Raw genomic sequence first — 16,529 nt, 5'->3', positions numbered from 1 at the left:
AACTGGATGGTGTTTCAGTGCAACATGTGACGTCAATGGAACAATAAACAGAAATATCTTTAGATGTGGCATGTCTACAATCCCGTTTACATTTTCTACAAGTCAGCCCACAACTACTGCTTCAGGTATGCATGAATACTCTTTAATATAACTAAAAAATCTCTGGAAGGGACTGAAAATTGCCTGAAAGAGAGAGCCTTTTCATCAGCTAATAGCATATAATTTTACTTGAAACTGATGAATTCTGCTGGAGCCACCAATTCATCCAGCAGCTTCAGCTGCTAAAGACGACCATAATCAAGGATGTAGAAATGAGTACAGCATTTCTTATAATCTCAGTCTCCACTGTTTCACCATGGTTTTTCCAGGGGAAAAAAATAATAGAGCTTATTAATCATTGCTCCCTGGAGAACCTCCTCATTTCCTTGCAAAGAAAACCCAACAGTTCTAGACCAAATTCTGAAAACATAAAAGGCAGTTACTGCCATTTTAAGTAACTGACCACAGTAGTGTAAACTGAAGGTAAGAAATCTAGTTTGAGGGAATGCTCAAATTATTTAAAACCATTCTTTGCAACCTTTCTTAATTGTATTTAATACTGAATCAACAGTTTCCTTCTGCTTCTGCAGTACACCTCTACATTATTCCTGCAGTTAACTCATTATAGTGACCATGTAATTTTGAGAAATTCTGAGAAATATTTGCACAAAATTATACAATTCTACAGCAAGAACTAAATATTCAACTTTAAGTCTTCTATTAAGTAGCATTCATATGAAGAAAGTGGTATATATTACACATGGTTATCTTTATAATGCTAAGAATATGAAAAGAAAATAAGTAGAAAATACTTCTTAGATTATATATTTCACATATATTGTATATATGTATTCTATATTATACTGGATTATATATGAAATACATATGTGTTACATATATATTTTATATTTATAAATATTCTACATGTTATAATATTAAAATAAGTAGAAAAGTTATGAATGTGTAAAAATATTTTAAAGCCTGTCTGGTTATGCAGTTAAGTGTAAATAAGTAAATAAGAGACAATACCAAGGAGAATAAAACTTCCTCTTACTTACAGCAATCGTGAGATCACGTTATGCTAGGTATTGACATTCCACACAAAGGGCATCATATTAGCTATATTTAACTACAGTTTTTTAATAAATGTCACATAAAGTACCACTAGAAAAACAATACAGATATTAGACTAAAACCTACATTTGAAATTAATATCAAGACTGTCAAAGCAAGTTCATTAAAATTAAAATACTACATTAAAATATGTAAAATTGCATACATATTAAAATGTATGGAAGTTAAATAATTTATTCCTGGCACATCCTTTAATAAGAACAGACAAGACATATTTCCTCCTTTTAATTACAGAAGTGACAACTGCAACGCCAGTGACAACTGTATGTGTAAAGAACGTATGTGCATGGTCAGAATGGTATGATTCCACACAGCCTGAAAACAAAGAGGACAGTGGAGATTATGAAACATTTGAAAATCTCAGAGGAAAAGGATACAGCGTATGTAAAAACCCAAATGGTGTTCAATGCAGAGCCAAAGAACACCCAGATACAGAAATAAACAATCTTAACCAAACAGTACACTGTAGTCAAAGCAAAGGATTAATATGCAATAACACAGACCAACAATCAAAGCACTGCTATAATTATGAAATCAGAATATCATGCTGCAGCTATATACCATGTTCAGAAATATCAACTATAACACCAACAACCACAGAAGAATTGACAACTACTGCTGTAAAATCAACACCATTTACGTTACAGACGAAGATAAAACCAACAACAAATACTAAAGAAACTGAAGCACAAAAAACCAAAATACCTACAGTATCACCGAAAACAACAGAGAGCACGACTCCTCTAACTTCAGTTACAGCACAGACATCACAAGTCTCAACAGCAAGTTATCAGACAACATCAGCTCCAGGAGAAATCATCACGGTGGCAACGCAGCCTACAGCATCATCGACTACGGCCTCCACTGTCCCCGAACCAAAAATAAAAACCACCACTGCCACCACAGTTGTCCCCAGTACCACTGCCCCACCAACACAAGGCACAACAATCATCACTACCACCAGCAATGCCAGCACCTCCAGGACCACCGAGAGAAGCACCACAACATCCACAGCCACGTCTGCTCCAGCAGAAACCTCCACTGTGGCAACCCAGCCTCCAACATCACCCACTACCGCCTCCACTGTCCCTGAACCAAAAATAAAAACCACCATTGGCACCACAGTTGTCCCCAGTACCACTGTCCCGTCAACAGAAGGCACAACCATCATCACTACCACCAGCAGTGCCAGCACCACCAACACCTCTCTGCCTCTGACAGAAGGCACAACCACCATCACCACACCTACAGTGCCCACCTCAGCAGGCAGCAGTGCCAGCACCTCCAGGACCACCGAGAGAAGCACCACAACATCCACAGCCATGTCTGCTCCAGCAGAGACCTCCACTGTGGCAACCCAGCCTCCAACATCACCCACTACTACCTCCACTGTCCCCGAACCAAAAATAAAAAGCACCACTGCCACCACAGTTGTCCCCAGCAGCACTGCCCCACCAACACAAGGCACAACCATCATCACTACCACCAGCAGTGCCAGCACCTCCAGGACCACCGAGAGAAGCACCACAACGACCACAGCCACGTCTGCTCCAGCAGAAACCTCCACTGCGGCACCCCAGCCTCCAACATCACCCACTACTGCCTCCAATGTCCCCGAACCAAAAATAAAAACCACCACTGGCACCACGGTTGTCCCCAGTACCACTGCCCCACCAACACAAGCCACAACCATCATCACTACCACCAGCAGGGCCAGCACCTCCAGCACCACCGAGAGAAGCACCACAACGTCCACAGCCACGTCTGCTCCAGCAGAGACCTCCACTGTGGCAACCCAGCCTCCAACATCACCCACTACTGCCTCCACTGTCCCCGAACCAAAAATAAAAACCACCATTGGCACCACAGTTGTCCCCAGTACCACTGCCCCACCAACAGAAGGCACAACTGTCATCACTACCACACGCAGGGCCAGCACCACCAACACCTCTCCACCTCTGACAGAAGGCACAACCACCATCACCACAGCCACACCTACAGTGCCCACCTCAGCAGCCAGCAGTGCGAGCACCTCCAGGACCACCGAGAGAAGCACCACAACATCCACAGCCACGTCTGCTCCAGCAGAAACCTCCACTGTGGCAACCCAGCCTCCAACATCACCCACTACTGCCTCCAGTGTCCCCGAACCAAAAATAAAAACCACCACTGCCACCACAGTTGTCCCCAATACCACTGCACCACTAACACAAGGCACAACCACCACCACCACACCCACACCTACAGTGCCCACCTCAGCAGCCAGCAGTGCCAGCAGTGCCTTCAGGACCATCGAGAGAAGCACCACAACGTCCACAGCCACGTCTGCTCCAGCAGAAACCTCCACTGTGGCAACCCAGCCTCCAACATCACCCACGACCGCATCCACTGTCCCCGAACCAAAAATAAAAAGCACCACTGCCACCACAGTTGTCCCCAGCAGCACTGCCCCACCAACACAAGGCACAACCACCAGCACCACACCCACACCTACAGTGCCCACCTCAGCAGCCAGCAGTGCCAGCAGTGCCTTCAGGACCACCGAGAGAAGCACCACAACGACCACAGCCACGTCTGCTCCAGCAGAAACCTCCACTGCGGCACCCCAGCCTCCAACATCACCCACTACTGCCTCCACTGTCCCCGAACCAAAAATAAAAACCACCACTGGCACCACGGTTGTCCCCAGTACCACTGCCCCACCAACACAAGCCACAACCATCATCACTACCACCAGCAGGGCCAGCACCACCAACACCTCTCCGCCTCTTACACAAGGCACAACAACCATCACCACACCTACAGTGCCCACCTCAGCAGCCAGCAGTGCCAGCACCTCCAGGACCACCGAGAGAAGCACCACAACGTCCACAGCCACGTCTGCTCCAGCAGAAACCTCCACTGTGGCGACCCAGCCTCCAACGTCACCCATGACCGCCTCCACTGTCCCCGAACCAAAAATAAAAACCACCATTGCCACCACTGTTGTCCCCAGTACCACTGCACCACCAACACAAGGCACAACCACCATCACCACACCCACGCCTACAGTGCCCACCACCAGCAGGGCCAGCACCACCAACACCTCTCCGCCTCTGACAGAAGGCACAACCACCATCACCACACCAGCATCAACAGTGCCCACCTCAGCAGCCATCACCACTGTCAGCACCTCCGAGACCACAAAGAGCTGCCAGCAGCGCTGTACCTGGACGCAATGGTTTGACTTGGATTCCCCTAGTCCTGGTAGCGAAAATGGAGACATAGAGACGTTTGCAAAAATCCGAGCTGCTGGGTATGCACTGTGCGACAAGCCACAAGACATCAAGTGCCGTGCTAAAGATTACCCTGATAGGAGTCTGGACAAATTGGGACAGACATTTGAGTGCAGCGTTGACACTGGGCTTGTGTGCCGAAATAAGGATCAGATCACAAAGTACCCCATATGCTTCAACTATGAGGTCAGGGTGCTGTGCTGTGACCGTAAACACTGCCAGACAACATCAGCACCTCCAGGCACCACTGCAGGCTCCTCTACCAGTGTCTTTCCTGCAGAAACCTCCACCGTAGCAACCCAAACTCCCGCACCACTAACTACCACCTCCACCCTCCCCAAGACAGCAATGACAACCACCACCGGCACCACGGTTGTCCCCAGTACCACTGCCCCACCAACAGAAGGCACAACTGTCATCACCACCACCAGCAGGGCCAGCACCACCAACACCTCTCCGCCTCTGACAGAAGGCACAACCACCATCACCACACCCACACCTACAGTGCCCACCTCAGCAGCCAGCAGTGCCAGCACCTCCAGGACCACCGAGAGAAGCACCACAACGTCCACAGCCACGTCTGCTCCAGCAGAGACCTCCACTGTGGCAACCCAGCCTCCAACATCACTCACTACTGCCTCCAGTGTCCCCGAACCAAAAATAAAAACCACCACTGCCACCACAGTTGTCCCCAGTACCACTGCCCCACCAACACAAGGTACAACCATCATCACTACCATCAGCAGTGCTAGCACCTCCAGCACCACCGAGAGAAGCACCACAACGACCACAGCCACGTCTGCTCCAGCAGAAACCTCCACTGCGGCACCCCAGCCTCCAACATCACCCACTACTGCCTCCACTGTCCCCGAACCAAAAATAAAAACCACCACTGGCACCACGGTTGTCCCCAGTACCACTGCCCCACCAACACAAGCCACAACCATCATCACTACCACCAGCAGGGCCAGCACCACCAACACCTCTCCGCCTCTTACACAAGGCACAACAACCATCACCACACCTACAGTGCCCACCTCAGCAGCCAGCAGTGCCAGCACCTCCAGGACCACCGAGAGAAGCACCACAACATCCACAGCCACGTCTGCTCCAGCAGAAACCTCCACTGCGGCACCCCAGCCTCCAACATCACCCACTACTGCCTCCAATGTCCCCGAACCAAAAATAAAAACCACCACTGGCACCACGGTTGTCCCCAGTACCACTGCCCCACCAACACAAGCCACAACCATCATCACTACCACCAGCAGGGCCAGCACCTCCAACACCTCTCCATCTCTGACAGAAGGCACAACCAGCATCACCACACCTACAGTGCCCACCTCAGCAGCCAGCAGTGCCAGCACCTCCAAGACCACCGAGAGAAGCACCACAACCTCCACAGCCACGTCTGCTCCAGCAGAGACCTCCACTGTGGCAACCCAGCCTCCAACATCACCCACTACTGCCTCCACTGTCCCCGAACCAAAAATAAAAACCACCACTGGCACCACGGTTGTCCCCAGTACCACTGCCCCACCAACAGAAGGCACAACTGTCATCACTACCACCCGCAGGGCCAGCACCACCAACACCTCTCCACCTCTGACAGAAGGCACAACCACCATCACCACAGCCACACCTACAGTGCCCACCTCAGCAGCCAGCAGTGCCAGCACCTCCAGGACCACCGAGAGAAGCACCACAACATCCACAGCCACGTCTGCTCCAGCAGAAACCTCCACTGTGGCAACCCAGCCTCCAACATCACCCACTACTGCCTCCAGTGTCCCCGAACCAAAAATAAAAACCACCACTGCCACCACAGTTGTCCCCAATACCACTGCACCACTAACACAAGGCACAACCACCACCACCACACCCACACCTACAGTGCCCACCTCAGCAGCCAGCAGTGCCAGCAGTGCCTTCAGGACCATCGAGAGAAGCACCACAACGTCCACAGCCACGTCTGCTCCAGCAGAAACCTCCACTGTGGCAACCCAGCCTCCAACATCACCCACGACCGCATCCACTGTCCCCGAACCAAAAATAAAAAGCACCACTGCCACCACAGTTGTCCCCAGCAGCACTGCCCCACCAACACAAGGCACAACCATCATCACTACCACCAGCAGTGCCAGCACCTCCAGGACCACCGAGAGAAGCACCACAACGACCACAGCCACGTCTGCTCCAGCAGAAACCTCCACTGCGGCACCCCAGCCTCCAACATCACCCACTACTGCCTCCACTGTCCCCGAACCAAAAATAAAAACCACCACTGGCACCACGGTTGTCCCCAGTACCACTGCCCCACCAACACAAGCCACAACCATCATCACTACCACCAGCAGGGCCAGCACCACCAACACCTCTCCGCCTCTTACACAAGGCACAACAACCATCACCACACCTACAGTGCCCACCTCAGCAGCCAGCAGTGCCAGCACCTCCAGGACCACCGAGAGAAGCACCACAACGTCCACAGCCACGTCTGCTCCAGCAGAAACCTCCACTGTGGCAACCCAGCCTCCAACGTCACCCACTACTGCCTCCACTGTCCCCGAACCAAAAATAAAAACCACCATTGCCACCACTGTTGTCCCCAGTACCACTGCACCACCAACACAAGGCACAACCACCATCACCACACCCACGCCTACAGTGCCCACCACCAGCAGGGCCAGCACCACCAACACCTCTCCGCCTCTGACAGAAGGCACAACCACCATCACCACACCAGCATCAACAGTGCCCACCTCAGCAGCCATCACCACTGTCAGCACCTCCGAGACCACAAAGAGCTGCCAGCAGCGCTGTACCTGGACGCAATGGTTTGACTTGGATTCCCCTAGTCCTGGTAGCGAAAATGGAGACATAGAGACGTTTGCAAAAATCCGAGCTGCTGGGTATGCACTGTGCGACAAGCCACAAGACATCAAGTGCCGTGCTAAAGATTACCCTGATAGGAGTCTGGACAAACTGGGACAGACATTTGAGTGCAGCGTTGACACTGGGCTTGTGTGCCGAAATAAGGATCAGATCACAAAGTACCCCATATGCTTCAACTATGAGGTCAGGGTGCTGTGCTGTGACCGTAAACACTGCCAGACAACATCAGCACCTCCAGGCACCACTGCAGGCTCCTCTACCACAGTCTTTCCTGCAGAAACCTCCACCGTAGCAACCCAAACTCCCGCACCACTAACTACCACCTCCACCCTCCCCAAGACAGCAATGACAACCACCACCGGCACCACGGTTGTCCCCAGTACCACTGCCCCACCAACAGAAGGCACAACTGTCATCACCACCACCAGCAGGGCCAGCACCACCAACACCTCTCCGCCTCTGACAGAAGGCACAACCACCATCACCACACCCACACCTACAGTGCCCACCTCAGCAGCCAGCAGTGCCAGCACCTCCAGGACCACCGAGAGAAGCACCACAACGTCCACAGCCACGTCTGCTCCAGCAGAAACCTCCACTGCGGCAACCCAGCCTCCAACATCACCCACTACTGCCTCCAATGTCCCCGAACCAAAAATAAAAACCACCACTGGCACCACGGTTGTCCCCAGTACCACTGCCCCACCAAGACAAGGCACAACCATCATCACTACCATCAGCAGTGCTAGCACCTCCAGCACCACCGAGAGAAGCACCACAACGTCCACAGTCATGTCTGCTCCAGCAGAGACCTCCACTGTGGCAACCCAGCCTCCAACATCACCCACTACTGCCTCCACTGTCCCCGAACCAAAAATAAAAACCACCATTGCCACCACGGTTGTCCCCAGTACCACTGCCCCACCAACACAAGCCACAACCATCATCACTACCACCAGCAGTGCCAGCACCTCCAGGATCACCGAGAGAAGCACCACAACCTCCGCACCCACATATTCTCCAGCAGAAACCTCCACTGCGGCACCCCAGCCTCCAACATCACCCGCTACCGCCTCCACTCCCCCCCCTTCACGAATTACAAGCACCATAGGCGGTACAGCTATTCTTAGAACATCTGTTTCTTCTACTGGACCAAGTCCTGCCACCACTTTTTTTCCTACAACTTTCACTACCACAAGCAGCCCAGGTATGTCATTCTTTACCTCTGGAAAGGTTACAAACTATTTCAGTAGAACAACCTTGGTATCATTGTCTTTTGTTTCTTCTGCCACCGTCATCCCTATTTATTCCAATACATAAACCACTTTGTCACCTATCTGTCCCATTGCTATTAGTATCTGTGTTAGGCAAGTGTGTGAGTGGACCTCATAGCTTGATATTACTTATCCTGAGCTCAAGGGAGACAGTGGTGACTTTGAAACTTTTCAAAACATTAGAGCTAAATGTCATAAGATTTGCCAAATCCCAGATGATATTCAGCGTATAGCTAAAAGATTTCCACAGTCTCTGCTTAGTCAAATAGCTGAATGCAACAAAAATGCTGTCTTGATGTGCTGGAACGTTGAACAGTTCTCTTCAATATGTTAACAATTACGAGATCAAAATCCTGTGCTGCAAACTAAAGTATGTCTTGTGCTCGACAGTAGCTACAAGTGGTACATCACAATCAAGTCATGTTACAACGAGCACTTCTACAATCTTCAGTTCTTCCCCCAGCACACCTGTCACAACAGAAGCAAGTACATATGTTACATCAAGTGCAACAGCTCCATGTTTTTGCCATGTGTTTGGTAATTTCTTTTCTCCTGGTAAGTGCCTTATTTTATGGTTATAAAAATTTTCCTAAGCAATATAAACCCTTAATACTCTATTTAGTTAAAGATAACCACTCAAAATCATCTAAACGTAGAACTTCTTACACACGAATACACTTTATATTTTCACAATATTTTCTTGGGGTTTTCCCCTGTGTATTTTCATTGGTCTTTTAATTTCTCCTCCAATTTTCTCTACAGGGGAAGTGGTGTACAACAGAACCGATAGGGCTGGCTGTAATTTCTACGCACTTTGCAGCAAGGAATGCGAAATTGAGCCGTTTCAGGGGCCATGTCCTTCGACAACTCCTTTCACTTCAGCCGCCTCAGAAACTACAACACAAGCCGCCTCATCCACAGAACGCGTATTTCCTTCTGTCTCACCAACCACAGCAACATCCCTCACAACTCCAGTAGAAAGAAACTGCACTGATGTCAGTCCTCCACGAAAGGTGGTTCCCCTCATTATTTTCTAATATATCCTCATTGCAAAACCAGCCCAATTTCTGTCCTCTAATAACCAATTCAAATCAACTCGTACGTATTTTAACAAAGTTGATCATGTTATGAATGACCTGAGAGCGCATAATTCTTCAACCTGGCATTACCAGGCTTTTAAGTAATCTGGAGAAGGAAAAGCTCACAAATACCATGGCAAAGACTTTTTTTTTAATAAAAGACATCTAAATGTCACAGAAATAAGTAGACCAGCTATGAAAGCATTAAAATCTCATTCCTTCTACATGGAAGAATTCTGTGATTGTTCTCAGCTTGCCTGCTCTTAAGGCCTGAAATCATATGCTAAGAAAACTCTAATCTGAACCCCCTACCAATTTTGACAGTCTATCTCAAGATGACCCAGAACAACTAGGGTGAGAGAGCATTTAAGAATAAATCATTTACATATTTTCAGCCTGGAGAGAACTGGACAAGTGAATGCCAGCAGTGTGTCTGTGACCTCATCACTAGTACCGTACAATGCGAGCGGCTCCCATGCCAAACAGTTCAGACACCAATTTGTGACCTAGGATTTGTTACCGTGCCTGTACTACCACCAAAAGACCCATGTTGTCCTGAATATGAATGCCGTAAGTATTAAAAATACATATATACACACCAGGCTACACGCTCTGGTAAATTACATTCACACTTCTGTTAATATCTAAGCAAGTTCTTCATGTATCACAAAACCAGCAATACCTTCCTTAAATTGTTCTGGCTCAGTGAACACGCATCAATTTTTGGCTAAATATGCATTAGAAGTTTATTTAAAAACAAAATGTTACTTTCAATGAAGTTTGCTGAGAGAATTTGAATGGGTGGGATAGCAGGATAATACTTTGAACCTTCAAGAGGTCTATGTAGCTCAACTATCGCTGTATCTGTGATCATAAACATTATTAATGCATTTTATTTAATGTTATTAACGTAACATTGGAGCACATTAAAATTAGCATAACTGTAGCTAAACTAAGATGCATAAACATAAGAATAAGCCAGCAGAACACTTCTCAGTTAACTACAAAAACAAGTAACCCGAAGCAATAATTCAAAGTGAATTGTAATCAGTAACTGAATTGTCAATGTATGAAAAGTAATAATTATACTTATGCTGTTGCTGAATGATCATGAAAATTCAAAAATCCAACAGTTGTATATGCTTATATATATACATAAATTTTTATATACATATATTTTTATACACATATATTTATGCAAAAGAATAAAAAGAAAAAGGCAGCCATAAATTAAGCCTGAAACAGGGAGATCAAAACAAAGGAACAGCCAAGTTTGAAGTAGTTCTGTGAAAGACATGAATGGGCTCTGCCACATTGTCAAATTATTTATATGACCACAGTAAGAACACCTTTTCTCCGCTCAGACTCAATCTTCCATCCAAGCCACGTTCTGAGAGGTCATAAAGAATCAATAACAAAGGCAGCTTTGAAGGTTACTGGTTCAAAGAGAAAACAACGCATTCAATTTGAAGTGAACCTGATACGGAAAAGGCAAAAAAGGGATTTTTCATGTATAGCTCAAGTTTGAAGCCATTCCTCCTCAGTTCTTCTAGCTAATTTCAAAGATGAAACTTTACTTAAACATCCAGCTATACTAAATAAGAGGTCTAAGCATGCAGGGGGGATTGAATTCAAAGTTTTCCATTATCTCTGTGTTACTAACAAACCTTGATAACATCTTCACTTCTCAGGAAGTTTTACAATTTGAGTTTACTCAGGAATTTTTTGTTTGCTTGTTTTTCAGAACCACTACCTGACATCTGTGTGATTAATGGTACAATCTACCCGGTGAGAATGCTATACTTACAGTGGTATATTGCTGGAAGTGAAATGTACTCCCTTTCTACCAAAATAAGCCTTTGAGAATGTTCTTTTCCCAGTGCATGTTGTTTTATCTCTAGCCCTTAATGGGAAGTTTTTTCTTTTCCTAACGTCAAAACCAAAATTGTCACAGAAGAGTTTCTCAACATGTAGCGCAAAACAAGAGTGTATCATTTTTAGTGATGTACTTTCTTTTTAAGCTCTCTCCCACCTCTGGAATTAATGAATTTTCCAAATGAGCTGATGAATAGCCCAAACTCAATCATTCTTTGAAATCAGCACAGAGAACCTTCAAAAATAAAGCTAGGATTTTTGCTTTAATTGATATCTAAATCTTTTGCTAAAATTGGTACTTAGGTCATTTAGTCAAAATTTAAACATTAGCACTGGAGCCTTTTGGGGATACATTTCAGAAAGACTAAAATCCATGTGTAAATTTGTATCTCTGCTTACATATCTGCACAGGTATCCAATTATTTTAATCTCCGTTTGTAAATTGTAGGTGTTTTATAACCACTGAACATGACTTACAGGGAAAAAAAATCTTAAACGGAGCATTGAAAAGCTGGGAAAATAATGAGACAGTACAAACCAGTCTTACCTGCATTTGATTAATTGACTTTTCTCTTTCATATTGCTTCATTTAGTTTCATCCTAATGCGTGTTTTCTTGCAAGGCATAAAGCCAAACAACTTTATTATGTTTGAAGAGAGCTGAACAACTCAGTCGCATTTCAACAGCCTTCATGGTTCTCAGCAATGCTTTCAACTCTACTTATACATTACAGGGAAACTGTTTCCATTTGAAACTTTTTTTTCTGTCTTCCAGGTTGGAATGTCAATAGTAATCAATTCATGTAAGAAATGTACCTGCAGTTCTGAGAAAGATCCAGTGACTAAAGCAAATATTGTGCATTGTGAAACAGTTCAGTGTGAAACATCTTGCCCACTGGTGAGTTCAGATTGCCCAGGCTCCCCTCAATTACAGGAAGACTAGAATGCTCCATCACCAGCTCAACATACTTTCTCTTTCATCTCCTTGTGAGTAGGGTCATCAATATATGACTGAGGATGGAGAGTGCTGTGGGAAGTGTATTGAGGTAGCTTGCAAAGTCAAACTAAGTAACAACACTGTTCAGGTGCTCAAGGTAAGTATTCCTTTCATTTTCAGATCTCTGTATTAGCCCACGCAGGTTAGAACAGCTAGGAGTCAACTCATGTCGCTTACTAGTAAAAATCGTATTAACACTGAAATTACTCTGAGAACAACACACTAGTTTTCTGAATTGAACACTTACTTGGAATAACAAATTCTTGATATGTATGGTTCACTGGGCAATGGTTTCTAATTTGTGGTCTGAGTGTTCAGATCCAGGGTTTAAACTTTCAAGCTAGCCCCAGTTTACAAAATTTTGCTTTTGCCACTTGAAAGAAGTCCAGAAGCATCTGAGAATCTCTGAGGTGTGAGAACTTAATTAGCTCAGACATTTTGGAAGTAATCATGCTATACCTGATCACAATGAAAAAAAAAAATTCTTTTCTTTTAAAACCTTAGGTTAATGAGATCCTGCCACTTGATCATTGCAGCCATTACAAATGTGAAAAAATTGAAGATCAATTTGTTGCAGTCCAAACTAAAAAAATATGCCCTGAGTACGACCCAGGAGAGTGTGATCCTGTAAGTTTTAATCAATTCTTCATTGATTTAATGTACTTTAAAAGAACTAGGTGGGGGCAAGGAAGAATACAACAAATCACTTCCACTAAAGTTTCATTCTTAATGTCTTAAGAATGAAATTAATCTTGCTGTAACATTAGTAATAAGAAAAGCTTAGTATTTTTACATGAGGCTACAAGGATTCAGGACTTCTGTGGTGGGGACAGTAAGTCATCCATGGTACATTCAGTGTTCATCACAGAGGAGACTTCTGCCCAGTATCAGTAATGCTAACTCATATTCTTACTCATGATTGTCATCTGTGTATTAATACAAATCCTCCATCTTTACTTCTGCAAAGGATGAAGCAGAGACTACTCCAGATGGCTGCTGCAAAATATGTAAACGTAAGTAATGCTGTGTTCATGTTTTCTGCTTGAAGACCGCTGTATTCAACTTCTAACTATCTTTGGCTGGATGCAAGGATCCTTCACTCCCCTGGTTATCACTTATTCTATTTATCAAGACCCTGTGTTTCACTATTGATTCAAAAGGAAAGGGCAAATTTCTTTTCTGAATACTGAATACCACAACTCAAGCCACTAATGCTCAAGCCTCTGCATTATCTTCTAAAGACACTGTGCAGCTGAGATCAAAGAATAACCCGAAAACTTCAGATATATTACACAATATCCCCCCCACTGTCACGTACTGCAGAGTCTAATAATCAAACATCATGCACTTTGAAATTGTTTTAGCATTTTTAGTTCTGAGCTAGAGATTTAAAGTATATGTTTTTTCCCCCCTCTTCTTATGAAGCCACAAACTGCAAACCTTACACCAAGAAAACTGTGATCCGCCAAGGTGACTGTGAATCTTCTGAACCTGTTGAGCTGAGATATTGTGAAGGAACTTGTCCTGGCTCCTCAGTGTAAGTTCCAAAAGCTTAATTTAGCATCTCTATGGCTTTATTCACACTTGTGGTCTCTCAAGTCAATCAATCACGCTTGTGGTCTCTCAAGTCAATCAATCACCCAAGGGCACTGAGGGAGCTGGCAGAAGTGCTCACCAAGCTGCTTTCAATTATTTACCAGCAGTCCTGGCTAACCAGGGAGGTCCCAGCTGACTGGAGGTTAGCAAATGTGACACCCATCTACAAGAAGGGCCGGAAGGACAATCCAGGGAAATACAGGCCTGTCAGCCTGACCTCAATGCCAGGGAAGGTTATGGAGCAGATCACCTTGAGTGCCATCAAGTGGCATGTACAGGACCACCAGGTGACCAGGCCCAGTCAGCATGGGCTTCTGAAAGGCAGGTCCTGCCTGACTAACCTGATCTGCTTCTATGACCAGGTGACCCACCTAGTGGATGAGGGAAAGGCTGTGGGTGTTGTTTACCTGGACTTTAGAAAAGCCTTTGACACTGTTTCCCACAGCATTCTCCTGGAGAAACTGGCTGCTCATGGCTTGGATGGGCACAGTCTTCGCTGGGCAGAAAATGGCTGGATGGCCGGGCCCAAAGAATGGTGGTCAATGGAGTTAAATCCTGGTAGCGGCTGGTTACAAGTGGTGTTCCCCAGGGCTCAGTGTTGGGGCCAGTTCTGTTTAGTATCTTTATCAATGGTCTGGATGAGGGGATCGAGTGCTCCCTCAGTAAGTTTGCAGACACCACCAAGTTGGGTGGGAGTGTTGATCTGCTGGAGGGTAGGAAGGCTCTGCAGAGGGATCTGGACAGGCTGGATTGATGGGCCCAGGCCAGTTGTATGAGCTTCAACAAGGCCAAGTGCTGGGTCCTGCACTTGGGTCACAACAACCCCATGCAACGCTACAGGCTTGGGGACGAGTGGCTGGAAAGCGGCCCCGCAGAAAAGGACCTGGGGGTGTTGGTCAACAGCCGGCTGAATATGAGCCAGCAGTGTGCCCAGGTGGCCAAGAAGGCCAACGGCATCCTGGCCTGTGTCAGGAACGGTGTGGGCAGCAGGAGTAGGGAGGTGATCGTGCCCCTGTACTCGGCGCTGGTGAGGCCGCACCTCGAATACTGTGTTCAGTTTTGGGCCCCTCACTCCAAGAAGGACATTGAGGTGCTGGAGCGTGTCCAGAGAAGGGCGACGAAGCTGGTGAGGGGTCTGGAGCACAAGTCTGATGAGGAGCGGCTGAGGGAGCTGGGGTTGTTCAGTCTGGAGAAGAGGAGGCTGAGGGGAGACCTCATCGCTCTCTACAACTACCTGAAAGGGGGTTGTGGTGAGGTGGGTGTTGGTCTCTTCTTCCAAGTGACAGGACTAGAGGAAATGGCCTCAAGTTGCACCAGGGGAGGTTTAGGCTGGCTATTAGGAAAAATTTCTTCAGCTAAAGGGTTATCAAGTATTGGAACAGGCTGCCCAGAGAGGTGGTTGAGTCACCGTCCCTGGAGGTATTTAAAAGAGGTGTGGATGTGGCTTAGTGGTTGGAGTCAATGATCTTAAGGGTCCTTTCCAACCTACACGATTCTATGATTACCGAATAGCAACAAAGTTGATGTGTTTATATGATTCCAGTGAGTGGAATCAGACTCAATGGAAGCACGAACAGTTTCACTGTTGAAGAGGGAGGTAATTAAAATCAAATTCTTGTGTGTGTGGGAGGGAGGAAGAGAGGATGTAAAAAAAAAAAACCACCCCCAAAACCCACAGTAAACTCCAAAACAAAAGTCACTGGGGGGGGGTTCTGTGTGTCACTTTTTAATGAGGAGATATGTTTTCTTTTCCTGGTGGAACACAGGTATTCTCTTGAAGCAAACCAGATGCAACACGAGTGTAGTTGCTGCCAAGAATACAGCAGCCAAACAAGAGAGGTGACCCTGACTTGCCAAAATGGAACAAGCATAAATTATAACTATGTCTATGTGGAACAATGCCAGTGTATGAACGCATGCACTTCGAAGACCTCTACAGCACATAGTTCCCAGCTGAAACAATCTGCAGCATATGCTTCCCAATGGAAAACCAGCAGAAGATAGAGATGAACATTGCAAAAAGAAAGCAGAGAACCTAGGGAAGCTGGAATTGTGTTTTCCACAGAATAACTTGTGCTCCTTCTTTAACAGATCTTACTTCAGTTTCTGTTATCACCTTTTCTCATTTCTTCCTTGTAAAAAAAAAAATAAAAGTCAAATAATTAAATCTTAGTGGGTTGTTTTTTGAGCGATACAATATTGAAGGGTAAAAACAGATGACTGTGTAAAGTATCTTTATGTAAACTATGGACATATGCAAATATGTTTCCATTCCACCACAAAACTGACATTTTGGAAAAAAGGTTCAAGGGGTCTTTAAAAAACAAAACCAGAAAACATTGTAGCTCCATTGCACTTAACTCTTG

At 46.1% G+C, this 16,529-nt stretch overlaps 1 protein-coding gene across 1 annotated transcript in view; it reads left to right on the top strand.

The window, feature by feature from the left end:
* LOC104265050 (mucin-2) overlaps positions 1–16,167 on the top strand; it is a 48,516-nt gene extending 32,349 nt beyond the window's left edge. The window contains exons 30-43 of the mRNA XM_059826125.1: positions 1,408–2,497; positions 2,618–3,496; positions 3,617–6,418; positions 6,539–8,550; positions 9,008–9,172; positions 9,380–9,630; positions 10,092–10,266; positions 11,441–11,484; positions 12,346–12,468; positions 12,566–12,664; positions 13,072–13,194; positions 13,535–13,580; positions 13,993–14,104; positions 15,930–16,167. Coding sequence (XP_059682108.1) covers positions 1,408–2,497; positions 2,618–3,496; positions 3,617–6,418; positions 6,539–8,550; positions 9,008–9,172; positions 9,380–9,630; positions 10,092–10,266; positions 11,441–11,484; positions 12,346–12,468; positions 12,566–12,664; positions 13,072–13,194; positions 13,535–13,580; positions 13,993–14,104; positions 15,930–16,167 — 8,159 coding nt within the window. The remainder of the gene's footprint in view (positions 1–1,407; positions 2,498–2,617; positions 3,497–3,616; positions 6,419–6,538; positions 8,551–9,007; positions 9,173–9,379; positions 9,631–10,091; positions 10,267–11,440; positions 11,485–12,345; positions 12,469–12,565; positions 12,665–13,071; positions 13,195–13,534; positions 13,581–13,992; positions 14,105–15,929) is intronic.
* The last annotated feature ends 362 nt before the right edge of the window (positions 16,168–16,529 follow it).

Source organism: Gavia stellata, chromosome 17 (genome assembly GCF_030936135.1).
Source record: "Gavia stellata isolate bGavSte3 chromosome 17, bGavSte3.hap2, whole genome shotgun sequence".
Classification (NCBI taxonomy): domain Eukaryota; kingdom Metazoa; phylum Chordata; class Aves; order Gaviiformes; family Gaviidae; genus Gavia; species Gavia stellata.
This window is presented reverse-complemented; position numbering and strand designations above follow the sequence as displayed.